Genomic DNA, 27,875 nt, shown 5'->3' on the forward strand with positions numbered 1-27,875 from the left:
TAACAGCAGGGTATTGTCAGGGTAGTGTCAACTACACAAATCGAAACTTATAAGAATGACCTATGGAATGATAAGATAAGATAGATAAGATAAAGCTTTATTGTCATTGTACAGTCACACTTGTTACAACAGTACAACGAAATTGCGAACTGTCACACATTGGTGCAAGGAGAGAGAAGAAAACAACATAATAATAATAAAACAGCTTACAATTACCTTCATACAAAAAGTATTTAAATATATATACATATATAGATATATATATAGATACTGTATATATATATATATCTATATATATATACATATATAGATATATATATAGATACTGTATATATATACAAATATACACATGCACACCAGCTGTATATACAGAATATACATTCTACTCAGAAAAACTAAACCAGAAAACTAAACCAGATGTGTGTGTGTGTTCATGAGGGCTATTGCTCTATTGTAAAAACTGTCTCTGAGTCTGTTTGTCCGTGACCTCAGCACACTGAGTCTTTTTCCAGAGGGCAACAATTTAAACACCCTGTGTCCCGGGTGTCTGCAGTCTTTCAGGATGTTGCGTGCCCTCCTAAGACAGCGGGTGCTGTAGAGGTCCTTCAGTGAGGGAAGAGGGTAGCCAATGATCTTTTGGGCAGTGTTTATGACCCTTTCTAGCACCTTCTTGTGTGCCATGGTGCAGCTTGAAAACCACATGGAGATGCAGTATGTTAGCACACTCTCAATGGAGCAACAATAGAAGGCAACCAGCAGCTCTCTCTTCAGGTTGACCCTCCTGAGGATCCTCAGGAAGTGAAGACGCTGTTGGGCCTTTTTCATTACTTCTGCGGTGTTTGAGCTCCATTGGAGGTCTTCATCTATGTGCACACCAAGGTACTTGAAGCTTGGCACCCTCTTCACACACTCCCCATTAATGACAACGGACTGCAGATCTGTCATGTAGTTCTTGTCTGCACTGGATCTTTGAAAAAATACCATAATACGTACGTAGCTCCCACAAACATCATTGGAAATCAAATTAAATTAAATCAAGTAATGCTGCAGCGAATTAATTAAGGTATGATGAAAAGAGTCATTTGGCTTGTGTGTTTGACTTTGAATTAAAACTGAACTTAACTGAAAAACACAAACCAAACTGTCCCTTACATTAATAAAATGTTGTCAGTGGAAAGAAATGATGTTTGAGTTTGAGCCAGTCTGTTGTGAAAGATCCTGTTTTAGTTTGCACTTCTGTACTATCAGTACAGACAGTAGTGGTGAGTGAGGTGGCAGATGTGGCCAGATACATTTCCTCTTAAGTTACAGTTCATACACTGATAAGATTGTAATTTCCTGTGTGTTCTAGTTTGTGCACAGAAGCTAACCTTCCAAAAATAAGACATTTTGTGAGCAATGGATGAAATCTATGTGAATGTTGAGCATGACCATTTTTGCTCCAATAGTTTCAACACATCAAAGTGTGTATTCATATATTATTTTTTGGACTTGATGTCACTGTTCACTTTTTCCTGTTTTCAGCACCATTGAGTTCATAAAAGGTGTAAAAAGAGCATCTTAAGTCAGACTCTAAAAGGTAACGATGGGCAGAGGTTCACCAATATGTAAAATGTGGCATCATCTGTACAAAATTCATCCATCCATCCATTTTCTTCCGCTTATCCGGGGCCGGGTCGCGGGGGGAGCAGCTTAAGCAGAGATGCCCAGACTTCCCTCTCCCTAGACACCTCCTCCAGCTCTTCCGGGGGGACACCGAGGCGTTCCCAGGCCAGCCGAGAGACATAGTCCCTCCAACGTGTCCTGGGTCTTCCCCGGGGCCTCCTCCCGGTGGGACAGGACCGAAAAACCTCCCCTACGAGGCGTCCCGGGGGCATCCGAAACAGATGCCCAAGCCACCTCAACTGGCCCCTCTCGATGCAGAGGAGCAGTGGCTCTACTCCGAGCTCCTCCCGGGTGACTGAGCTCCTCACCCTATCTCTAAGGGTGCGCCCAGCCACTCTGCGGAGGAAACTCATTTCGGCCGCTTGTATCCGCGACCTTGTCCTTTCGGTCATGACCCAAAGCTCATGACCATAGGTGAGGGTAGGGACGTAGACTGACCGGTAAATCGAGAGCTTTGCCTTTCGGCTCAGCTCCTTTTTCACCACGACGGACCGGTACACCGACCGCATTACTGCTGCCGATGCACCAATCCGTCTGTCAATCTCACGCTCCCTATTTCCCTCACTCGTGAACAAGACCCCAAGATACTTAAACTCCTCCACTTGAGGGAGGATCTCCCCCCCAACCTGGAGGGTGCAAGCCACCTTTTTCCGGTTGAGAACCATGGCCTCGGACTTGGAGGTGCTGATTCTCATCCCAGCCCCTTCACACTCGGCTGCAAACCGCCCCAGTGCCTGCTGGAGGTCCCGGTCTGATGAAGCCAACAGGACAACATCATCTGCAAAAAGCAGAGATGAAATCCTGTGATTCCCAAACCGGATTCCCTCCGACCCCTGGCTGCGCCTAGAAATCCTGTCCATAAAAGTAATGAACAGGATCGGTGACAAAGGGCAGCCCTGTCGGAGTCCAACATGCACCGGGAACAAGTCTGACTTACTACCGGCAATGCGAACCAAGCTCCTACTCCGGTCATACAAGGACCGAATGGCCCTTAACAAAGGGTCCCGAATCCCGTATTCCCGGAGTACCCCCCACAGGATGCCACGAGGGACACGGTCAAACGCCTTCTCCAAGTCTACAAAACACATGTAGACTGGATGGGCGAACTCCCATGAACCCTCGAGCACCCTAGCAAGAGTATGGAGCTGGTCCAGTGTTCCACGGCCAGGACGAAAACCGCATTGTTCCTCCTGGATCCGAGGTTCGACTAGCGGCCTAACTCTCCTCTCCAGCACTCTGGAATAGACTTTCCCAGGGAGACTGAGGAGTGTGATCCCCCTATAGTTGGAACACACCCTCCGGTCCCCCTTTTTAAAAAGAGGAACCACCACCCCGGTCTGCCAGTCCAGAGGTACTGTCCCCGATCTCCACGCGATGCTGCAAAGGCGTGTCAACCAAGACAGCCCTACAACATCCAGAGACTTAAGGTACTCGGGGCGAATTTCATCCACCCCTGGTGCCTTGCCACCGAGGAGCTTACTGACTACCTCGGTGACTTCGACCAGGGAAATGGATGAATCAACCTCAGAGTCCCCAGCCTCTGCTTCCTCAACAGAAGGCGTGACGACGGGGTTGAGGAGATCCTCAAAGTATTCCTTCCACCGTCCTACAACGTCCCCAGTCGAAGTCAGCAACTCCCCACCTCCACTGTAAACAGTGTTGGCAGGAAACTGCTTTCCCCTTCTGAGGCGCCGGACGGTTTGCCAGAATTTCCTTGAGGCAGACCGATAGTCCTCCTCCATGGCCTCGCCGAACTTTTCCCAGGTCCGAGTTTTTGCCTCTGCGACCGCGCGGGCTGCGGCACGTTTGGCCTGCCGATACCCATCAGCTGCATCAGGAGTCCCACAGGCCAACCAGGCCTGATAAGACTCCTTCTTCAGCTTGACGGCTTCCCTTACTTCCGGTGTCCACCACCGGGTTCGGGGATTGCCGCCACGACAGGCACCAGAGACCCTACGGCCACAGCTCCGAACAGCCGCATTGACAATGGAGGTGGAAAACATGGTCCACTCGGACTCAATGTCTCCAGGCTCCCTCGGGACCTGATTGTAGCTCTCCCGGAGGTGGGAGTTGAAGACCTCTCTGACAGAGGGTTCCACCAGACGTTCCCAACAGACCCTCACAATACGTTTGGGTCTGCCAGGTCTATCCAGCTCCCTCCTCTGCCATCGGATCCAACTTACCACCAGGTGGTGATCAGTTGACAGCTCAGCCCCTCTCTTCACCCGAGTGTCCAAGACATATGGTCGGAGGTCAGATGACACAACCACAAAGTCGATCATAGACCTCCGACCTAGGGTGTCCTGGTGCCACGTGCACTGATGGACACCCTTATGCTTGAACATGGTGTTCGTTATGGACAAGCTGTGACTAGCACAGAAGTCCAATAACAAAACACCACTCGGGTTCAGATCAGGGAGGCCGTTCCTCCCAATCACGCCCCTCCAGGTATCACTGTCATTGCCCACGTGGGCGTTGAAATCCCCCAGTAGGACGACAGAGTCCCCAGTCGGAGCACCTTCCAGTACCCCTTCCAGAGACCCTATGAAAGCTGGGTACTCTACACCGCTATTTGGCCCGTAGGCACAAACAACGGTGAGAGACCTATCCCCTACCCGAAGGCGCAGGGAAACAACTCTCTCGTCCACCGGGGAAAACTCCAACACATGGCAGCTGAGCTGGGGGCTATAAGCAAGCCCACCCCTGCCCGCCGCCTCTCACCATGGGCAACTCCAGAGTAGAAGAGAGTCCAACCTCTCTCAAGGAGTTGTGTTCCAGAGCCCAGACTGTGTGTGGAAGTGAGCCCGACTATCTCTAGCCGGTACCGCTCAACCTCCAGCACAAGTTCAGGCTCCTTTCCACCCAGTGAGGTGACATTCCATGTCCCAATCGCCAGATTCTTTGTCCAGGGATTGGGTTGTCGAGGCACCTCCACACGGCTGCCACCCAATCCACACTGCACCGACCCCTTATGCGCCTTCCTGCGGGTGGTGGGCCTACGGGAAGGCGGTCCCACGTCGCTCCTTCGGGCTGCGCCCGGCCGGGTCCCGTGGGAGAGATCCCAGCCACCAGGCGCTCGTCTACGTGCCCCAACCCCAGGCCTGGCTCCAGGGTGGGGCCCCGGTGACGCCAATCCGGGCGACGTATCCGACCTTGATTTGTCACTCGTCATGAGGGGTTTATGAACTGCTCTTAGTCTGGCCCGTCGCCTAGGACCTGTTTGCCTTGGGAGACCCTACCAGGGGCTTAAGCCCCCGGCAACATAGCTCCTAGGGTCATTCGGGCACGCAAACCCCTCCACCACAGTAAGGTGGCAGTTCAGGGAGGGGCTGTACAAAATTTAAATGTACAAAATTTAAATTTCAAAATAATGTGATGCATGTCATTGCATGGGTTCAGAAATACTAAACTGTGAATACAGTTCACCGTGCCATCCAAAAATGTGAGTAAAGCTTCAGCATGCAAAGAAGAAGCCATATATCCACAGCACCACAGCTTTTTCGGGGTCACAGCTTAAAAAAACATTCTCTGGCCAGACAAACTGAACATTGACATTCTTTTTAGAATAAAGAGGTGAGGTCCCCTCCAGCTTGTTATGGTGCTCAATTCAAAAGCCTGCATCTCCCTGGCGTTGGGGGTCTATTAGTCCCCAAGGAAAGAGAAGCTTTCACTTGAAGAAAGGCACCATCAGTGCTGAAACAAACACATCTCTAGAGCAGCTCCCATCCAGATGATGACTTGACAGCAGGACAATGCTAAACTGCTTTTTTTATAATCCATAATCCCAATTCCAAAAGGTTTAAGATGTTGTCTGAATCTGTATAAATTATTCTTAGACTGTAGTGCATGTAACCCTTTATTACATGCACTGCAGTCTGTGCAGCAGAGCTGACCATTCAGGAAACCGTTGGCCATCTTATGAGCAATAGAAGAAATATATATAACAATGTTATGTGTAACATATATATATTTATATATATATAGATATATATATATATATATATATATATATATATATATATTCATATATATATATATATATATATATATATATATATATATATATATATATATATATATAGATATATATGAATACTGAGGCCAGCCAGCAGAACTAGACTAGCATGTCCTGGGAGCTACACAGAGAACTTGTGTTTTTTATTGTATGACTTCTTCTTTCTGTTCTGCTCCTCCATTGCTCATAAGATGGCCAACAATTTCCTGAATAAAATCAGACAGGTAAGAATGTTTGAATGCGTGTGTTCATGTTTGTCTGAGTTCCTCTTTTACGTGAGATAATTGCTGACTAACATATCAACACTCATTATTTATACACATGACTTCCTGGTAACTTGAAAAGGGCAGAAAACAACATACAGTAGCTTTCATCATTCATATGTAGGACAGCTTTCTCTGCTTTATCTTCCATTAATACATTTTTATAAAACATGGAGGAAATCTATGCAAATGTTGACTCTGACAAACCGATTCAACATTCAAAAGCTTCACAGAATCAGTCAGGTAATTTTATTAGACTGAACTGTCACTAAATGTCATTATTACTGTTGTATCATTAGTTATATTTTCTGCTCTTTTCTCTGTTCAGGTTCCAGGAGATTTCATGGAGCTGTTGTTCTCTGTCTGGTGCTGCTGAGTGTTTTCCTGCTGATTGGACTCATCAGCCTCGGTGTCCACTGTGAGTCTGGTTCATGTTCAGATCCCTTTGTTAGGAAGGATGTCACATATCAAAGGGTTGCTTGAAGTCGGGAATTTAAAACCTTTGGGCTCAGATTTAATAAAGGTTTAATAAATAATTAATGTTTCACAGAGACAACTGAAATGAGAAATGAGCAAAATACTGCACGCTGTGAATTTTTACCTTAGCCTTCATAAATATGCAAAGTGTGGCACTTGTCTGAATGTAAAAAATACAGGGCAAAGAAAATGCGAATAGACATGCAAATAGATAGGTAAAGCAGTCCTCCACACCAACACGGTACTGGGAGGCAAACTAGCTGAATAGTGAGGGTGTAACAAACATGTATATCCCGCCGTCAGCAACTGCCTATGTAGCGTGTGACGTCTTTTACTTGAGAGTCAACATCCAAATGCTTTGGCAGTGTGTTTACTGACCACCAGAGAGAATACAACTTTGGATTATCTGTATCGTGAAGGATTCGTACATCTCCACTACGTCTTGAGGAAGTTTAGGTTTTTTCATGTGTGCAACAAGATGTTGTAAATCTTTTACCAGTCTGTTGAAGCCAGTGCTATTTTCTTTGCTGCTGTCTGCTGGGGCGGCAGCATCAGATCCAGGGACAACAACAAACTGAACAAACTGATCAGGAAGGCTGGCTCAGTGCTGGGACTTCACTATTCAACAGCGGATGTTGAGTGGAGGATGCTGAATAAACTGTTAAACATCATGGAGAGCAGCTCACATCCTCTCCACATCCTGCTGGTCAAACAGTGGAGATGATTTAGTCAGAGACTTCTCCAGCTCCAGTGTGATAAGTAAAGGAACAGGAAGTAATTTCTGCCAACAGCCATTATCCTGTTTAACGACCATATTAATACAGTGAAGAGCTCTGCTCCAACTGAGCCAAAACATCTAGTGACATATTCATTGATTGAATTATATTGTATTATATGTATTTTTACAATTCTTGTCAAATCAAGAGGACCTAATACATGGGACACAATGAACATAGCTTATACGGCAAACAAGACTGAAGCACTGGATTATTGAGATTTCAGTTCAGTACTTGCTATTTGAGATCTTTTTCCTTTTTTTTTTTTGTTGTTTTTGTTTTTTGTTGCCTGCTGTTCTTTTCTCTCTCCTCTTTCCACTCACCCCAACCGGTCGAGGCAGATGGCCACTGCTCTAGTGTGATTGTTGAGTTTAAAATATAGTTTACAAATTTCTGTTTACTTTTATATTTTGTAATTTCTTGAAGCTTAAACATTTTAAATTCCCTAAGATTATTTTTTTATTTGCCACTATAAAAATAAACTGAATAATGTTTGGATGAGGGAATATTTAAATATTCCTAAATGTTGTGATATTACATTATAATGATTAATTTAGTGTTGTTGTTAGTTTTTTTCACCATGTTTAACATGTCTTTTCATGCAGATGATAAAATCTCTACTATCAAAAGCAACCTGACTGAGCTTCTTCAGGGCAGTCAGATAAAACTGTCCTCTCTGACTGAAGAAAGAAACGAGCTGAAGACCAACCTCACTGAAATGACTGAAGAAAGAAACAAGCTGAAGACCAACCTCACTCAATTGACCGCAAAGCACAACAGGCTCCTATGTTTGTTTGGACAGAGTGAGTCAGTGAGAGACAAAGCACATGGTGTCTCAATGATGACAGCAAAAATAAGTGCAAACTCCATTTGTGTTACAGATAAAACTTGTCCTGATGGATGGACAAAGTCCTGCTCGTCCTGTTATTTCCTCTCCACTGAGTCTGGTTCCTGGACAACAGGCAGAGAGGACTGTAGAACCAGAGGAGCAGATCTGGTGGTTATACACAGTGCTGAAGAACAGGTGAAGTGTGTGTTCATGTTTGTCTGACAAGGAGTGAATGATAGTGTTTAACATGCACGTACAAATTCAGATGAGGATTTAGTTTAAGTTCATTTTTACATGTTCTCATTAAGGTTTACTGGTAATATCTGTGTTTTTGTTCTATTTGAGAGCTGATAATGTGACTGAACATTTGATTCATCATTATTTGACTGATATGTCTGTGTACACACATACATGTGCATGTAATGTGGTTTAAACTTAAATATATTAAATAATACAGTGACTTTTTTTGTTTCTGTTAAACAGACCTTCATCTCTACATTCACCAACACAAGAACTTGGATTGGTTTGAATGACAGAGACAATGAAGGAACATGGAAATGGGTCGATGGAACTCTACTGACTGTGACGTAAGACAGAAATGTGCTTCATCTTTATTAAATCTAAATATGCCTGAAAATAATGTGACTCATAGTACTTGTGGATTTATAGTGAAGTTAGTTAATACACAACAAATTCAGGTTGTGCTGTCAAATTGACTTTTAGGGGGATTAAAATCTATTAGATGTAAATATCAGCTTGTCTCTTTTCCCCTTGTTGTGAATCTTGACTTGTGTAAAAATATTGAGATTTTGTTCAATGTTATGAAAAAACTAAAAGTATAAAGATCAAATGTTATACTGTGTTAAAAGACTATTAAAAAACATCTTATAACAACTTATTCAGAGCAGCTTTTAGTTTTTAATGAGAGCAGCACAGTTAAAAACATTAAAGTACCTGAAAAGACCAATTTAAGTCTGATATTAACAGTATCGTGATTCTGTTTGTTCGGTCACCAGGTATTGGGCATCAAATAACCCCAATAATGGAGAAGGACGCGCAGAATGGGGAGAAGAGGACTGTGTTGAGATCTTTGGTGGTCAGTCATCTGAATGGAATGATCTCTCCTGTGAAGCTTCTCGACGGTGGATCTGTGAAAAACCAGTTCAGCCTTGATATTCAAAGGATTTATTCTATTTACAGCTGGTTATTAATAATAAATCCAAATAATCACATAAAACACTGTAACAATGTAAGGAAAGCAGTAACGTTACAGTAATTTTACAGTAATATTACAGTAATGTTCTCGTTTCTCTAAACTCTCCAGAAACTGGACAAATGCTTCTCAGAAATGCTTCAGGCCTCTGAATATAAAAAAACATGAGATGCTTTTATTGTTTTTATGTTTTTCTATGTTAACACATAAACAGCTGTGATATTTTCTGGCTACATCACAGATCGTTTGCTCATCTCAACACTTGGTGAAACATGTACATTTATTTTTCAGGAGTTTCAAAAGATGTTGAAAAATCCTCTAAATCTGAAGTAATAAACAGAAAACAGAAGTATTTGAAACCGTGCAGTTATTTCATTAAGTTATTTTAACAAAATGTTAGTTGAAGATTGTTTCTTGATTATATCATGATAAGTTATGATTCCTTCAACAGTGTATAAAAGAGAATAATACACATACAAATATACGTCTCTGAATGGATGATACCTTTAAACATATGCAAGTAACTCATGCTGTGGGCACTGATGCACCTCCATAACAAATCCCAGATGTTAGTTTTTTGTAAATATATAATTTTCTGTTTAAAGTGATAATTTGGGGTCATTTTTTGATGACTTAGAGAAGGTGTAGTACCACAGTCAAAAGACCTGAAATAACTCGACATCTTATATGAATTAAGAAATTGGAGAAGAACAACTCAGACCAGGCAGGGTTGAGACAGAGTTTCCTCTTTATGGTTTATTTCAGTGCATTTGCAGCATCACTGTGGTTGATAACCTTTAGTACCTCAGTTAGATGGTATGATAACATACCATGTGTGATGCACATTAAGTTAGAGTCCTAGCTAATTTCTGAAAGACTGTGTAGTTGTTTTTACACTTAAAGAGAAATCTTTACACGTTCTTTAATTTTCTGCCTGTTAGCAGTTTATCTAATTAACAGTCAGTGTTAACAAGCAGTGTTTCTCTGCCTCATAGATCTTTATGGACAAACATGATCATTTATTTTGTTTAAAATGACACCACAAGATCAACTCTACAAAATATCTATTTTAAGCATCCTTGACCGTGAATAAAGCTGCAGTACTAAATTCTACTAAATGAGTAGGTTTGTACAAACACCACTGCTCTACAGGAAGTTCCTGATCACTCAGTTCACTCTGATGATTTTTATTTGTATTTTCTCACATTTGTCCAAACTGTGTCTCACTCATAGACAGATAAACATGAAGATAAGAAAACCACTTTTTGTTATGTAAGAAATCTACTTCTCCCACAAAAACTGTACTGTGAGCATCATTAGAACATCATAGTCTGGCATCATGAAGTGAATTAAACATGTGTCTTACTTTTATAAGAGCTGCAGCTGGAACCTGTAAGGAGTGGTGAGCGGTGCTCACTGCATTCAGCACATCTAGCAGAACCAAAGGGAGCATTGCATGTCTGTGGTCCTAAAGTGTGTTTGTCAGAATGGAGAATGAATTCTCACATTTTGCTGTGGATGAACCAAATGTTAAGGTCTGATTAAGAGCAGTCAGAAGTGCAGTGGAGGATGTGCTGTACACTACAAAATAATTCATATAACCTAAGGTTCAGTGCCAAGCGCTTGGTCTGTGGTATGTTTATGTTTATTTTTACTTTTAAAGTGAGGACTCTGATCATTTTTATCCTAGTATTAACTCAAGATCAAATTCATCTTGCAAGCATCTAAAACTGTGTCATAAAGTTACAGTATGATTAATATTTCATGATCTTTCTTCTTGTTGCTGAGTGATCTTTGTCGCCACCTGCTGACTTGTAAACTGTAAGAGCAGGGATGAGGTTACTTTATGTTCCACACTAAAGATGTGAACAGTTTGTGAAGTTCAAAGTTATAAACTTTTTGTCTTTAAGCCTCTTCTTTCACCTTTAATCCTTCAGGAAGAGTCGGGGCTCAGAGGTGATCCACAGAGCAGCACCTGGTTTGGATTTTAGTGTTTCAGGGTTGAAGCTTGGTGATGATCATGTTCACCACACTACCACTGTGATAGACCCGTGAGTAAGCAGTCATCAAGTGCTTAATTCACAACACAACTTCCTGCAGATACAGCTGCAGATAGAACAAAGGCACACCCCTTGGCAGACGATGGCCCTTTAAAACCACTTTTAGCATAAGTGAAACTTGTCACTTCCTCAGAAGGTAAAACACAGAAATACAGGAACCAAGACCACGTTCATCATATATTATACACTACCTGTCAGACCTGTCAGTCTGAGCTGCAGATCTGATCTTCTGGGAGACGTTTGGTCACCTTGTGAGCGATGGAGGAAATCTATACCAATGTTGTGTCAATAAATCCCTGTTCTCACCTGTTACTGTTGAATCATTGAGTGTTTTCACTGGTTGTTGTTCTGTGTCTAGTGATGCTGAATGTTTTCCTGCTGGCTGGAGTCACAACTGGAAGCTAAAAAGCAGTTTTTCCTTGACAGTAGATGGAGTTGTAGCTTGACTGAGTGAGTTTATGGTTTTGTTTTTATTCCAGATAAAACTTGTCCTGCAGGATGGAAAATGTTCAGCTGTTCCTGTTATTTCTTCTCCAGTCAGTTTACATCCTGGACAGAAAGCAGTGAGTTCTGCAGAAATAGAGCAGACCTGATGGTCATAGACAGAACCAGAGAACAGGTTCAGTGTTTGTGTTCAGCAAAGAGTTTGAAATGATGGAATAAAGGAATTTTCACATATCTTTTGATAAGTTGATCATAAAATCCAGTTTTCAGTCTGTACAATCAAGTTCATGTCACCGTCCTGGTCCTGTTTCCTGTCCTGTGCTTTTATTTTAGTTGACTTCCTGTTCCCCATCATGTTTTTGTCTCCCACTGCACTTATTACAGTACCTATATTATTTTCACCTGTGTCTTGTTATCTCCCTCTATAGGCACCATCCTGTTCATCTACACTTTGCCAGGTTGTCAGTTTTCACACTACTCTCCACACACCCTGCCTTGTAACCATGTCCTCACCTGGACGTGGGCCTTGACCTTGTTTCATCCCTTGTTTTTGTGTGAATCTTTGTGTCGTCTCCTGTCCCTGACTTGCTGTTTACCTGGCTCGTGGACCACTGTTGTGAGTTTTTGTGGAAGTTTTGCCTGCATTTTATTTGTTCTTTATTTTCCAGTATCCACTGAGCTTTTTGTTCCTCACCCTTAAATCTGTTCATAAATCTTTGATTTTCATTTGTTGCTCTGTTACTTTCTGCTGCTTTGTGTTTTTGTGTTCAGCCCCCTGCATTGCAGTGAACGCCATCTTGGTTTTCTTTCCTGATTCCTTATCTATTTTCTGTGTCATCCCACAAACCCTCTAGTGACACTTTATTGATCTTTAACGCTTGTTTTTTGTTTCATAGGTAATATAATAATATTTGAACATTTGTGGTCACTATGGTTATTATCCATATTCGGATTACATCATATTATAAAATACTTAAAGTTGTCATCAGACATTTTTGGTTAAAACTGGAATATCACATCTAGACTTTCTTTTGTTTCTAAAGAACAGATGTTCATCTCTGGATTCATCAAAGTAAAAACTTGAATTGGTTTGAGTGACAGAGACAACGAGGGAACCTGGAAATGCATCAATGAGACTCCATCAACTCTGAAGTACAAAAGAAATGTTGAAATCCAAAGTGTATTTAATGTGTATGTGAAGTTATCACCCATATGAAGATGGGTTCCCTGTTGAGTCTGGTTCCTCTCAAGGTTTCTTCCTGTTGCCTTCTTAGGGAGTTTTTCCTTGCCACCGTCGCCCTCAGCTTGCTCATCAGGGACAATCTCATTTCATTGTTCATACACATTCACTGTTCATGTACTGTTCTTTGGTTGTGTAAAGCTGCTTTGTGACAATGTCAATTGTAAAAAGCGCTCTACAAATAAAATTGAATTGAATTGAATTGAATTGAAGTTATCATAATTGATTTTTGTTGTTTAGGTTCTGGGAGAGGAAGCAGTCTGATGATGGTGGTGGAAATTCAAAGACTGGTGATGTGGACTCATCAGCAGAGTGGAATGACAAACCCTGTGAAACGTCTCTGCCATGGATTTGTGAGAAAGCAGTGTAACACTGGTCCATGTTTTCAATATTGTCGCTGTCATCTTCTTCTTCTCCCAGCAGATGTCCCCAGATACTCTCTTACCACCTTTGCTCAGTCACACACTTTACTATCTCCAGCTGCCTTTACTACCTGACCTCTCCACACAAACTCATATTTATGTATCATCAGCTCAATCTCCCTGAACACAAACATCAACAACCCACACTCATTCTTTGCCAGACTGTTCTTCTGTGCTTCTGATTGTTCAAGCCTTTGTGTGATGATGGAGCTCAGACTGTATACCCCAGGTGAAAAAAGGTAGTTCTAGAGATTTTTTTTTTTTCATGTATGAAGTTACAGTGTTACTTGAGGCCAATACTAAGTCATCTACAGTAAGAATGTGATTAGATATAGTGCCTCTGACATTTTTAAGAACAAACAAAATATCCTCTGTCTTGTCTGAATTTAAGAGAAGGAAATTGGAGGACATCCAGGCCTTTATGTCTTTTAAGCATGCTTGAATTTTGACTAATTAATTCGTTTCTCCTGGTTTCATAGATAAATATAGGTGGGTATCATCTGCATAACAATGGAAATTGCTAAAAGTGTTTCCTAATAATAGGGGGACATATATAGAGTGAAAAGAATTGGTCCAAGCACAGGACCCTGTGGAACTCAAGCTAACTTTTGTGTGCATGGAAGACTCATCATTAACATGTACAAACTGACATCTATCTGATAGATATGATTTAAACCACTCTAGTGCTGTTCCTTTGATCCCAATGACATGTTCCAGTCTGTGTAATAAAATGTTGTGATCTATGGTGTTGAATGCAGCACTAAGATCTAACAAAACGAGTATAGAGAGTAGTCCATTGTATGATGCTAATAGAAGATCGTTAGTGACCTTTACCAGTGGTGTTTCTGTACTATGATGTACTCTAAATCCTGACTGGAAATCTTCATACAAGTTATTGCTGCACAGGTGGTCACATAATTGTGAAGAATTTTAGAGATAAAGGACAGATTGGATATTGTTCTATAATTTACTAAAACCCATGAGTCCAGAGTAGGCTTTTTGAGTAGAGTTTACACTATAGGACCCCAAACAGACAATTGTACCTTATGTTTTATTTGTCTGTGGGACATTTTTCAGTGTTGTCTAGGGTCAAGTTGGTATTTTGCAAATTTGTATTTGAATTTCATAATTGAATCTGAAGAGATGTCAGAAAGAGTTTTGTCTGACAGAGTGAGAGTAGTGGATTATTACAGTTCTTTCTCATCCGTCTGTGTCGATGTTATTTTTCAGTGAAGATTCTGATTATTTTTCTCCACATGTGATTTAAAAACTAAAATTATCTGTCAGGTGATCAATACTTTGTTATAATATTACAGTAGCTCCTGCTCTACTTAGTTTGTGCTCATCAGTTTCTCTTGTTGTTGCTGAGTGATCTTTGTCGCCACCTTCTGTTGTAGCCTAGAGATGGAACAGTGCAGCAGCTTGTACCAGAAAAGGATGTTAGTGAAGTTCAGCTCTTCACTGTTTATTAAGTCTTCAGTATATTAGAATAAAGTTTTTACTTTGAGTCTAATTTAGTTTTATATTAAATATTAAACTCATTGTTGTTGTGACTTGAGTGAAATTAAAAACTTTTAAAGTGTCTTTAACTTCTTAATCCTCCAACAAGCAGGTCAGAGTTGATCCTCAGAGCAGAACCCAATGTGGATTTCAGTGTTTTTTAGTGAAGCTTGATGGCACTCTGTGTGTTGATCTGTGTTCACTGCACTAATCTATATCTTCATGTTGTCAACAAGCATAAGATGCTTAATTTACACAACACAACATCCTACAGATACCAACAGAAGAGGGCGCTTTAGTCCTTCTGTCATATTTCAAATTTGTCACTTCCTCAGAAGATAAAACATCAAGAAAATGAAATAAACACAACTTCTGCTTCACTCATTCTTCAGTCTGTGCTGCAGAGCTTCTAGGAGATATTTGACCATCTAATGAGCAATGGAAGAAATTTATATGAATGTCGAACATAATAAATCTCATCATTTAGGACCATTGACAGATCAGACAGGTACAAATGTTTTATCACACTGAGCCGTTAATAAATCTGTTCTCATCTATTATTACTTCTGTATCATTGATTATATTAACTGATCTGGTCTCTGTTCAGGTTCCAGGAGCTCAAAGAGGAGACGTCCTGTTGCTGATTTTCTGTGTCTGGGGCTGCTGAGTGTTTTCCTGGTGATTGGACTCATCGGCCTCGGTGTCCACTGTGAGTGTTCATGTCATAAGTTAACATAAAGTCAACCAATGATTTTCAGGAACAGATATTTACTGAAACTACAAGATACAACATTAGACTTCAAATAAACCCACTGTGCTCCACGTAGCCATCCCTCTCCCTGTTCTGGACTCTGCACAGAACTTGATTTATTGTTATGAAATTTCAATAATAAAAAGCTCTAAATCTTAATCATCAAGCAGAATAGTAGAAATCTCTGATTGGCTACAAAGGCGAGCCTCACTCAGATACTAAAGACTAAAAGTACATATTTGTGCCCTGATGGCAGTACTGTTCAGTTAGTCTGGACGACGAGAAGCTTTAACAACAACTCTTCACATTAAGATTAGTTGTAAAGCGCATTTCTATTCAAATTATTTGCAAGATGTTTAAATTTCCAACATCTGTCATGATCACAGGACAAACTAACAACAAACTAAATATTTGGACTTAACATAAATTCCGATATTATCATATTATGTGAGTGAATTTAGTTTTTTGTGTTTCTCCAACATGTCTCTTCATTCTTTCAGATCATTACTCAGTATGTGGTGCAGACACAAAACTCTCTACTATCAAAAGCAACCTGACTGAACTTCTCCAGGCCAGTCAGATAAAACTGACCTTCCTGACTGAAGAAAGAAACGAGCTGAAGACCAGCTTTACTGAATTAACTGCAAAGCTCAACAGGCTCCAATGTTTGTGCAGACAGAGTGAGTCAGTGAGAGACAAAACACAGTGTCTCAATGATGACAGCAAAAATAACAGCAAACACAACGATCCAGTTAAGATTATTAAAGATTTATTCATGTTTGGGTTTCTACAGTGAACTAAATGTTTCCCAAACTCACTATAGTTGCATTAGTCATGTTTTATCCTGTTCATTTACTAATGTTAAGATACTTATTATGTAATTTCAAACTGGAATCATGTACTGTAAATCCAACTTTGTGTTTTATCTCACACTTTCTTCCTTTAGAAGCAGATGTAGCTGCATCTTCACTCATTTCTTATTGTTTTGTGTTACAGATAAAACTTGTCCTGATGGATGGACAAAGTTCTGCTGCTCCTGTTATTTCCTCTCCACTAAGTCTGGTTCCTGGACAACAGGCAGAGATCACTGCAGAACCAGAGGAGCAGATCTGGTGGTTATACACAGCGCTGAAGAACAGGTGAAGCGTGTGTTCATGTTTGTCTGACAAGGAGTGAATGATAATGTTTAATTTGCACGTACAAATTCAGATGAGGATTTAGTCTGAGTTTAAGTTCATTTTTACATGTTCTCATTAAGGTTTACTGGTAATATCTGTGTTTTTGTTCTATTTGTGAGCTGATAATGTGACTGAACATTTGATTGATTATTATTTGATTGATATGTCTCATCTGTCAGTGTACACACATACATGTGAATGTAATGTGGTTTAAACTTGAATATAAAATTTTTCTTTCTGTTAATCAGATCTTCCTCTCTAAATTCATCAACAAGTACACTTGGATTGGTTTGAGTGACAGAGACAGAGAGGGAACCTGGAAATGGGTCGAAGGAACTCCACTGACTGTGACGTAAGACAGAAATCTGCTTCACCTTCTTTAAATCTAAATATCCCTGAAAATAATGTGACTCCTAGTAGTTGTGGATTTACAGTTAAGTTAGCTAATACGAGACAAATCCAGGTTGTGCTGTGAAATTTGGTTTGTAGTGAGATTAAAATGTATTAGTTGTAAATATCAGCTTGTGTCTTTTCCCCTTGTTGTGAATTTTGACTTGTGTAGAAATATTGAGATTTTGTTCAGTTTTATGAAAGAACTGAAAGTATAAAGATCAAATGTTATACTGTGTTAAAAGACTCATGACATCTTATAACAACTTATTCAGAACAGCATTTAGTTTTTAATGAGAGCAACACAGTTAAAAACATTAAAGTAGCTGAAAAGACCAATTTAAGTCTGACATCAACAGTTTCATGATTTTGTTTGTTCGGTCACCAGGTATTGGGCATCAAATAACCCCAATAATGGAAAAGGACGCGCAGAATGGGGAGAAGAGGACTGTGTTGAGATCTTAGGTGGTCAGTCATCTGAATGGAATGATATCTCATGTGAAGCTTCTCGACAGTGGATCTGTGAAAAACCAGTTCAGCCTTGATATTGAAAAGATTTATTCTATTTACAGCTGTTTATAATATTATATCCAAATAATCGGATAAAACACTGTGACAATGTCAAGAAAGCAGTAATGTTCCAGTAATGTTACCATTTCTCCAAACTCTCCAGAAACTGGACAAATGCTTCTCAGTAATGCTTCATGAATGTAAAAAAACATGATCTGCTTTTATTGTTTGTATGTTTTTCTATGTTAACACATAGACAGCTGTGATATTTTCTGGCTAAATCACAGATGGTTTGCTCATCTCAACACTTGCTGCAACATGTACATTTATTTTCAGTTTTTCAAAAGATTTTGAAAAATCCTCTAAAGCAAACAGAAGTATTTGAAAATGTGCAAGTTATTTTAACAAAATGCTAGTTGATGATTGTTTCCTGCTTATACCATGATAAGTTATAATTCCTTCAACAGTGTATAACTTTACATATTTATATTTACATTTAGTCATTTAGCAGACGCTTTTATGGTTCCGATCTTTAAGAACAAGGGTGACACGCAGAACTGCAGCAACTACAGAGAAATAAAGTTGATGAGCCACACAATGAAGCTGTGGGAAAGAGTATTGGAAGCCAGGCTTAGGAAGAAGGTGGAGATTTGTGAGCAGCAGTATGATTTCATGCCCCGTAAGAGCACCACTGATGCCATTTTTGCTTTGAGAATGTTGATGGAAAAGTACAGAGATGGTCAGAAGGAGCTGCATTGTGTCTTTGTAGATTTAGAGAAGGCGTATGACAGGGTGCCGAGGGAGGAGCTGTGGTACTGTATGAGGTCGTCAGGAGTGGCAGAGAAGTACGTCAGACTAGTTCAGGACATGTATGAGAGAAGTATGACGGTGGTGAGATGTGCTGTAGGTCAGACAGAGGAGTTCAAGGTGGAGGTGGGACTACACCAAGGATCAGCTTTGAGTCCCTTCTTGTTTGCTATGCTGATGGACAGGCTGACAGATGAGGTCAGACAGGAATCTCCCTGGACAATGATGTTTGCGGATGACATTGTGATTTGCAGTGAGAGTAGAGAGCAGGTAGAGGAACAGCTGGAGAGGTGGAGGTTTGCTCTGGAAAGAAGAGGCATGAAAGTCAGTCGTAGTAAGACAGAATACATGTGTCTTAACGAGAGGGATCCAGGTAGAAGCGTTAGGTTACAGGGGGCTGAGGTGAAGAAGGTACAGGAGTTTAAGTACTTGGGGTCAACAGTTCAGTGTGATGGAGAGTGTGGAAAAGAGGTGAAGAGGCGAGTGAAGGCAGGTTGGAGCGGGTGGAGGAAAGTGTCAGGAGTGTTGTGTGACAAAAGAGTGTCAGCAAGACTCAAAGGAAAGGTTTACAAGACAGTGGTGAGACCAGCTCTGCTCTATGGGTTAGAGACGGTAGCAGTGAGACAGAGACAAGAGGCTGAGATGGAGGTAGCAGAGATGAAGATGTTGAGGTTCTCCTTAGGAGTGACCAGGTTAGACAGAATAAGGAACGAGTACATCAGAGGGACGGCTCACGTTGACTGTGTTAGCAACAAAGTCAGAGAGGCCAGACTGAGATGGTTCGGACATGTTCAGAGAAGGGATAGTGAGTATATTGGTAGAAGGATGTTGGAGATGGAGCTGCCAGGCAGGAGGGCAAGAGGACGGCCAAAGAGGAGATATATGGATGTTATAACAGAGGACATGAGGTTGGCTACTGTTAGGGTAGAAGATGTTCATGATAGAGTTAGGTGGAGAAGGATGATTCGCTGTGGCGACCCCTGATGCGAAAAGCCGAAAGAGAAGAAGAAGCAGACGCTTTTATCCAAAGCGACTTACAAGTGAGGAACAATGCAAGCAAACAAAATCTAAGTCAAGGAGAAAAAACATTAAAGCAAAGTTCTATTAAGGAAGTGTTTCTGTTTCAAGAGATGTGAGTAGAAAAGAGCAGAAAAGTGTTTGTTTTTTTTAAGTGCAAAGGAAGATGCGGAAGAGTTCTGTTTTCAGCAGTTTTTTAAATATTAAAGTGAGGTGGCTGAGCGTGCAGAGTTTGGCAGCTCATTCCACCATCGTGGGATCACTGAGTTGAAGACTTTTCCTTGGTGTCGACTGTGTGGTGCTCGTACCACCAGACGACGTTCACTGATCGAGCGCAGTGGACAGGAGGGGATGTAGACCTGAATGATTGAACTGAGATAAGATGGAGTTGTGGAGTTGACCACTCTATGTGGTCTAAGTATACATCTCTATAAAATATACATCTCTGAATGGATGATACCTTCACACATATCAGTCACTCATGCTGCGGGGACTGATGCACCTTCATATCATCACAGACAGGCAGTGCTTTAGAAATAAATTTGACTTATTGATTATTAATTTTTTAATTTCTTATATTTACAAAATAAAGTGAAGTTAGTGAAAACACTGAAAATCTTTTTTTAATATTTTCTGTCAGATAAATAAAGGTCCAAGCTAACTGACAAATCACGCTTTTAGTTTTTTGTAAATATATAATTTTCTATTTAAAGTGATAATTTGGGGTCATTTTTTGACAACTTAAAGAAGGTGTAGTACCACAGTCTAAAGACCTGAAATAACATAATAAGACTTTTTATGTGAGTTAAGAAATTGGAGAAGTACAACTCAGAGCAGGCAGGGTTGAGACAGGATTTCCTCTTTATGGTTCATTTCAGTGCATTTGCAGCATCACTGTGGTTGATAACCTTCATTATCTCATTTAGATGGTGTGATAACATATGGTGTGTGACGCACATTAAGTTAGAGTCCTAGCTAATGTCTGAAAGACTGTGGAGTTATTTTTACACTTAAAGAGAAATCTTTAGATGCTCTTTATATTTCTGCCTGTTAGCAGTTTATCTAATTAACAGTCAGTGTTAACAAGCAGTGTTTCTCTGCCTCATAGATCTTTATGCACAAACATGATAATTTATATTGTTTAAAATGACACCACAAGATCAACTCTACAAAACATCTATTTCAAACATCCTTGACCCTGCATAAAGCTGCAGTACTAAATTCTACTAAATGAGTAAGTTTGTACAAACACCACTGCTCTACAGGAAGTTCCTGACCACTCAGTTCACTCTGATACTTTTTATTTGTATTTTCTCACATTTGTCAAAACTGTGTCTCACTCATAGACAGATGAACATGAAGATAAGAAAACCACTTTTTGTTACGTAGCAGTGAGTGGTGCTCACTGCATTCAGCACATCTAGCAGAACCAAAGGGAGCATTGCATGTCTGTGGTCCTAAAGTGTGTTTGTCAGAATGGAGAATGAATTCTCACATTTTGCTGTGGATGAACCAAATGTTAATGTCTGTTTATAAGCAGTCAGAAGTGCAATGGAGGATGTGCTGTACACTACAAAATAATTAATACAACCTAAGGTTCAGTGCCAAGTGCTTGGTCTGTGGTATGTTTATGTTTATTTTTACTTTTTAAGTGAGGATTCTGATCATTTTCATCCAAGTATTACCTCAAGATCAAATTCATCTTTCAAGCATCTAAAACTGTGTCACAAAGTTACAGTATGATTAATATTTCGTGATCTGTTCTTCTTGTTGCTGAGTGATCTTTGTCCCCACCTGCTGACTTGTAAACTGTAAGTGCAGGGATGAGGTTACTTTATGTTCCACACTAAAGATGTGAACAGTTTGTGAAGTTCAAAGTTATAAACTTTTTGTCTTTAAGCCTCTTCTTTCACCTTTAATCCTTCAGGAAGAGTCGGGGCTCAGAGGTGATCCACAGAGCAGCACCTGGCATCAAGTGCTTAATTCACAACACAACTTCCTGCAGATACAGCTGCAGATAGAACAAAGACACACCGCTTGGCAGACGATGGCCCTTTAAACCACTTTTAGCACAAGTGAAACTTGTCACTTCCTCAGAAGGTAAAACACAGAAATACAGAAACCAAGACCACGTTCATCATTTACTATACACTACCTGTCAGACCTGTCAGTCTGAGCTGCAGATCTGATCTTCTAGGAGACGTTTGATCACCTCGTGAGCGATGGAGGAAATCTATACCAATGTTGTGTCTATAAATCCCTGTTCTCACCTGTTACTGTTGAATCATTGAGTGTTTTCACTGGTTGTTGTTCTGTGTCTGGTGAAGCTGAATGTTTTCCTGCTGGCTGGAGTCACAACTGGAAGCTAAAAAGCAGTTTTTCCTTTACCGTAGATGGAGTTGTGGCTTTAGTGAGTGAGTTTATGGTTTTGTTTTTATTCCAGATAAAACCTGTCCTGCAGGATGGAAAATGTTCAGCTGTTCCTGTTATTTCTTCTTCAGTCAGTTTACATCCTGGACAGAAGGCAACGAGTTCTGCAGTAATAGAGCAGACCTGGTGGTCATAGACAGAACCAGAGAACAGGTTCAGTGTTTGTGTTCAGCAAAGAGTTAGAAATTATTGAATAAAGGAATTTTCACATATCTTTTGATAAGTTGATCATAAAATCCAGTTTTAAGTCTGTACAAATTTGTTCTTATCACGGTCCTGACCCCGTTTCCTGTCCTGTGCTTTTATTTTGGTTTACTTCCTGTTCCCTCATGTTTTTGTCTCCCACTTCACTTATCACCTTTATTATTTTCACCTGTGTCTTGTTATCTCCCTCTATAGGCACCATCCTGTTCATCTACACTTTGTCTGGTTGTCAGTTTCCACTTTCCACACTGCTCTCCACCCACCCTTCCTTCTAACCATGTCCTCACCTGGACCTGGACCTTGTCCTTGTTTCATCCCTTGTTTTTGTCTGAATCTTTGTGTCCTGTCCCTGACTTGCTGTTCACCTGGCTCGTGGACCACTGTTGTGAGTTTTTGTGGAAGTTTTGCCTTTTTTGTTCTTTATTTTCCAGTGTCCACTGCGCTTTTTGTTCCTCAGCCTTGCATCTAGTTCATGAACCTTTGATTGTCATTCGATGCGCTGTTACTTTCCGCTGCTTTTTTTGTTTTTGTGTTCAGCACCCTGCATTGCAGTGAACGCCATCTTGGTTTTCTTTCCTGCTTCCTAATCTATTCCCTGTACCATCCCATAAACCCTCTAGTGACAATAAAAACCTCCTTTTCATCTATAATGTTTCTGGCATTTTAAATCCAAATCATCACAGTTCTGTGTTTTCTTTTTACTCTATTGATCTTTAAAGCTTGTTTTTTGTTTGTTGAATGATATAATAGTATTTGAACATTACTTGTTCATATTATGAAAGACTTCAAGTTGTCATCAGACATTTTTAATTTCTGCGTCTCCTGTCTTACATTTGCTTGTATTGTGGTTAAAACTGGAATATCACACTGTGGCATTCTTTTGTTTCTATTGAACAGATGCTCATCTCTGGATTCATCAAAGTAAAAGGACGAGGGAACCTGGAAAGGCATCAGTGAGACTCCACCGACTCTGAAGTACGACAGAAATGTTGAAATCCAAAGTGTATTTAATGTGTATGTGAAGTTATCATGATTGATTTTTGTTGTTTAGGTTCTGGGAAAGGAAGCAGTCTGAAGATCGTTGGTGGAGATTCAAAGACTGGTGATGTGGACTAATCATCAGAGTGGAATGACAAACCCTGTGAACCTTCTCTGCCATGGATTTGTGAGAAAGCAGTTTAACACTGGTCCATGTTTTTGATACTGTCTCCACAGTGTATATGAGGGTTATGTCAGCCTGTCTGCTCTCTGTCTCTGTCATCTCCTTCTTCTCCCAGCAGATGTCCCTAGATACTCTCTTACCACCTTTTCTCAGTCACACACTTCACTATCTCAAGCTGCCTTTACCACCTGACCTCTACACACAAACTCAAATGTATGTGTCATCAGCTCAATCTCCCTGAACATGAACGTCAACAACCCACACTCATTCTTTGTCAGACTGTTCTTCTGTGCTTCTGATTTGTTCAAGCCTTTGTGTGATGGTGGAGTTTAGACTGTAAACCCCTCGTGAACCCAACAATAAACCATTTTAGTAACTCTGTAAATAAAAGTGGATGTTATACTGTGAGATTTAATGTTTCTGTAAAACCTAATTGGTTGTTGTAGATTAGATATGAATTTGTTGTACTGGCTGCATTTTATTGATATTCACAGTATCATGTATTTCCATTGTCTACACGTCTTCACCATGTTTACAGAAAACCTCTGTTTTTCTAATTGTGTTGTCTTAACTCCTACTAGTGAAAGCACCAATGCTCTCCGGAAGTTTTGTCACCACACAGGATGGTGTACGCAGGAATTCCTTGTCAGGAAAAAAAGGCATTTTATTGCTGCCAATGGTCCTGAGATGATCAGATCATGATGGGTAGAATGAATGGGACTTCTCCATTCGGTTTATCGTAAATAAAGAAACAGAACAAATAGTTTCAGTTCTTCATGACTGCAGTGAAGTGTATCCTATGATAATACTGCTCTGCAGAGGGTTTGCCACCCTGAAAACCACTGAAACATGTCACTTCCTCAGAAGCTAAAACAGTGAGGGACTAAAATCAGCAAAACCTTCATCATTTACATGGACTACAGTCTGTGCTGCTGCAGATCTGACCATCCAGGAGCCATTTGACCAGCTTATAATCAATGGAGGAAATATATATGAATGTTGAATATGACAAGTCTGTTCACTCAAGAGCATCAACAAATCAGACAGGTACGAATGTTTGGTCAGACAGACACTGACATGCTGCAGAGAGAATGAATCTGGATTCTCATTTATTATTACGGTTGTATCACTGATTTTGTTCACTGGACTTTTCTCTCTTCAGGTCTGAAGAGCTCAGAGAGGAGATTTCATGGAGCTGTTCTCTGTCTGGGGCTGCTGAGTGTTTTCCTGCTGGCTTTGCTCATCGGCCTCGGCGTCCACTGTGAGTCTGAGTTTGAATTTGGTTTTGAAACTGTTGTAAATCTGTAACACTGAGTACAGTTTGAATGCTGCTGTTCCAATATGACTGATTATGACGTGCGCAATAATAGAAAATGCACTTACTGAAGGTTTATAAGTAGAAGTTTGACAATTTGTTCTGTTTGTCCCTTATTTAAAACATCACACATTGTTCTTGAGAAACCCAGTGGAGAACATGTTTGTCTAAATCCATGTCTCTTCATGTTTATAGATCAGAAGTCACTACGTGGTGCAGCCACAGATCTTTCCACCATCAAAGCCAACCTGAAGGAGCTTCTCCAGGACAGTCTTAACAAACTATCCTCCCTGACTGAAGTGAGAAACCTGCTGAATGCCAGCCTCATTGAAACGACTGAGGAGCGTGACAGGCTGCTTAAAATGATCACACAGAGTGAGTGAAGGCTGTAATGGACATGACACAAGAACCTCAATGATGTCAGATGAAGTTCAAAGAACCACTTGTTATATTCAAGGAATTCAGTAGAGCATTAAATTAACATGTCTTTGGCCATAGATGGACTTTTATCTTGGACAGATTTTTAATATCTGTTGTTCTGTTACAGGGAAAACTTGTCCTGCAGGGTGGACCATGTTCAGATGTTCCTGTTATTTCCTGTCCAGTGTGTCTGGTTCCTGGTCTAAAGGCAGACAGGACTGTAATAAGAGAGGGGGAGATCTGGTGGTGATAGACAGCGCTGAAGAACAGGTACAGCATGTGTTCATCTTGGTGTGATTTAAACGAGGACAGAGTGATGATAAAATAAAACTTCAGAAATCCTAATGAATCGTCACCTTTATGTATGATGACATGTACCTGTGTATGTGATGTGGTTAAAACTGGAACATGAATACATTGAGTTTTCATTTTGTTTTTGTTGAACAGACTTTCCTCTCTGAATTCACCAAGGTTGAAAGTTGGATTGGTTTGACTGACGGTGACAAAGAGGGAACCTGGAACTGGGTCGATGGAACTCCACTGACTGTGAAGTAAGGAAGACCTGTACTTCACTTTGATCAACTTTAAATGTTCTTGTTTATAATGTGACTCCTGGTAATCATGAGTAGATAAATGAATCCTTGACACATGAAAATTCAGCCATCAAATTGTCCTTTGGTACCAGATTCAAATCTGTTGAGGAGCATAAGACGGGTGTCCAACATCGTCCTGTGGGTCCTTTCTCCTTGTTGTAATTTGCACAGTTTACAGAATTTACTGCTGGTGCCATTAAACAGATGATGTACCTGAAGACACAGGGTCAGCTCACATATTGACAGTATCATGATTCTCTCCATTGTGGTACCAGGTACTGGTCAGCAGGGCAGCCTGATAATGGAAATAGAAACCCGATGTTCGGTGAAGAGGACTGTGTCCATTTTAGACAGGAGGGGACGGCAAACTGGAACGATCGTTCATGTGGAGCTTCTCTGCGGTGGATCTGTGAAAAAAGCCTCCTCAAACATGATATTCAGAAAATCTAATTACATTTTTAAGTGTTTGATAGAAAACAATGCTTTTGTTTTCACTAAACACACCCATCTAAAGTGGCAAGAAAAACTTTGTTTGTGTACACTTCTTGTGAGTTAGATGAAGATCAGATTACATTTTATGACCAATTAATGCAGAAAACCTTGAAATACCAAACGTTTTTCTTGCCACTGTAGGAGCTTAACTCACATTGATCAATGATTAATTAATTTACAGATAATATACAACGTCCGTGTTACTTAAAATCAATTTGTATTTTTTTATGATACTTGTATACTTAATATAATGTGTAATATTTTGTATAGTTTTTTTTTTTTTTTATACTCCACTATAATTGTCCGTTTGTTGACTTTTTATCTCACAATGTTGTTGATCTGATTCATTAAACCATGTTTAGTTCACTTTACATCATTTATAAAATGAATGAAACAACTTTAACAAATATTCTGAAGGAAACATTCACACGTCATGGTGCATTTTTTAACCAAATTACTGAGTTACTGTGACTTTGTTACCTCCATGATGAACATTTTTGTGTTTACATCATACATATGTACTCCAAAGAACATAGATCATAATATGGAATCAGCAGACAGTGACTGTGTGTCTGTGTAAAAAGACATCAGAGGACCAACCAGTCAGACACATCAGCTCAACACCCACAATTTCTAGCATATCTACTGGCTCATGTGAAAACCCTGCATGAAACTGCAGCTCCAAACTAAACCAGCACCTCTCAACAGGAAGAGCTCTACCACACATTCTCATGTGTCTTTGTAAACACAGCTCACTCACAGATTCTGAATGAACTAGGTAGATAGATTTTAGATATTTAGATTTTAGGAAGAAGAAACATGGAAACATGTTAAAAATGTCAGTGTTTCTCATCCATGTTACCTGCTGACTGTAAATAAAATGAATTTTAACTTGACACAACTTCTTGTGTCTGCGTCTGCGGTTTTGCTCTTGGGACCTTTCTTCACAGTGGAACATTGGTTCATCACAGATTTCCATGTAGCCTCGTACTTTGGTCAAATTCATAAATAGAAACAGTAACACCTTGGGTCCAACACATCTCTGCATTATTGTCACAAACTGTTTGTTTTGTTTCTCTTAATAAAATTCAACCTAACTTCAGGTCATATTTAGACACTGTAATTTGGTATTTTATGTCTTAAAGTCTTTTTAATCAACTATTATCATTAATCTTACAGGAAAACCCCTCCAACAAGAAAGTCAGAGGTCATACAGATAACATGGGATTTTAATATTTCAGAGTAGAGGCCTGGTGGCAAATCAAGTTTTATTACATCAAATGTCCAAAGGTGACATGTTATAGTACTGCATGTTCTTCTGAGGCCATGTGAATTAGTTCAAGTGTTTGTTCTTGGTACAAAGGACAAAGAGTACAGAGGTCTTGACTGTGTCAAAGTGAAGGGAAGTAGTGCGATCTTGAATGTGGCAAAGACCAAATAAAATGGTTAGGAAGAACAGAGATCGTTTAAACAATGTCTCATTTTGGGAGAGGAAGTAAAGGTGGTGGAGGGGTACACAAACCTGGGAGTTCACCTGGACACATACTGGACTGGAAATGAACACAGAGGCTGTTTACAGGAAGGAGCAGAGCAGACTTTTATTCTTGAGGAAGTCTTTTAATGTGTGCAACAAGATGTTACAAATCTTTTACCAGTCTGTTGAAGCCAGTGCTATTTTCTTTGCTGCTGTCTGCTGGGGCAA

General features: G+C 40.3%; 2 protein-coding genes across 2 annotated transcripts; both read left to right on the forward strand.

Moving 5' to 3' along the window:
- Positions 1 to 11,071: 11,071 nt before the first annotated feature.
- On the forward strand, positions 11,072 to 23,307 carry LOC113173454 (CD209 antigen-like). Its single transcript, XM_026376865.1, has 9 exons — positions 11,072 to 11,076; positions 11,176 to 11,289; positions 13,223 to 13,335; positions 15,512 to 15,613; positions 16,156 to 16,335; positions 16,652 to 16,794; positions 17,082 to 17,185; positions 17,612 to 17,691; positions 23,243 to 23,307. The coding sequence occupies exons 1-9, from the start codon at positions 11,072 to 11,074 to the stop codon at positions 23,305 to 23,307; spliced, it is 906 nt and encodes a 301-aa protein (XP_026232650.1).
- A 685-nt stretch (positions 23,308 to 23,992) lies between these two features.
- Positions 23,993 to 27,064, forward strand: LOC113173455 (CD209 antigen-like protein C). The gene is made up of 6 exons (XM_033326854.1): positions 23,993 to 24,400; positions 24,516 to 24,614; positions 24,864 to 25,043; positions 25,216 to 25,358; positions 25,536 to 25,639; positions 25,957 to 27,064. The coding sequence occupies exons 1-6, from the start codon at positions 24,331 to 24,333 to the stop codon at positions 26,129 to 26,131; spliced, it is 771 nt and encodes a 256-aa protein (XP_033182745.1). The 5' UTR covers positions 23,993 to 24,330; the 3' UTR covers positions 26,132 to 27,064.
- The last annotated feature ends 811 nt before the right edge of the window (positions 27,065 to 27,875 follow it).

The sequence above is a fragment of the Anabas testudineus genome, chromosome 21 (genome assembly GCF_900324465.2).
Source record: "Anabas testudineus chromosome 21, fAnaTes1.2, whole genome shotgun sequence".
Taxonomy (NCBI): Eukaryota; Metazoa; Chordata; class Actinopteri; order Anabantiformes; family Anabantidae; genus Anabas; species Anabas testudineus.

Excerpts from the sequence above, each read along its gene's own strand:
- LOC113173454 (XM_026376865.1), top strand. Across the intron at positions 11,290-13,222 it reads ACTACCACTGTGATAGACCC|GTTCTGGGAGAGGAAGCAGT; the intron begins GTGAGTAAGCAG and ends TTTGTTGTTTAG. Across the intron at positions 17,692-23,242 it reads CTGTGTTGAGATCTTAGGTG|GTTCTGGGAAAGGAAGCAGT; the intron begins GTCAGTCATCTG and ends TTTGTTGTTTAG.
- LOC113173455 (XM_033326854.1), top strand. The coding sequence starts at position 24,331 with ATGGAGGAAATATATATGAATGTTGAATATGACAAGTCTGTTCACTCA. Across the intron at positions 24,401-24,515 it reads AGCATCAACAAATCAGACAG|GTCTGAAGAGCTCAGAGAGG; the intron begins GTACGAATGTTT and ends TTCTCTCTTCAG. Across the intron at positions 24,615-24,863 it reads CATCGGCCTCGGCGTCCACT|ATCAGAAGTCACTACGTGGT; the intron begins GTGAGTCTGAGT and ends TCATGTTTATAG.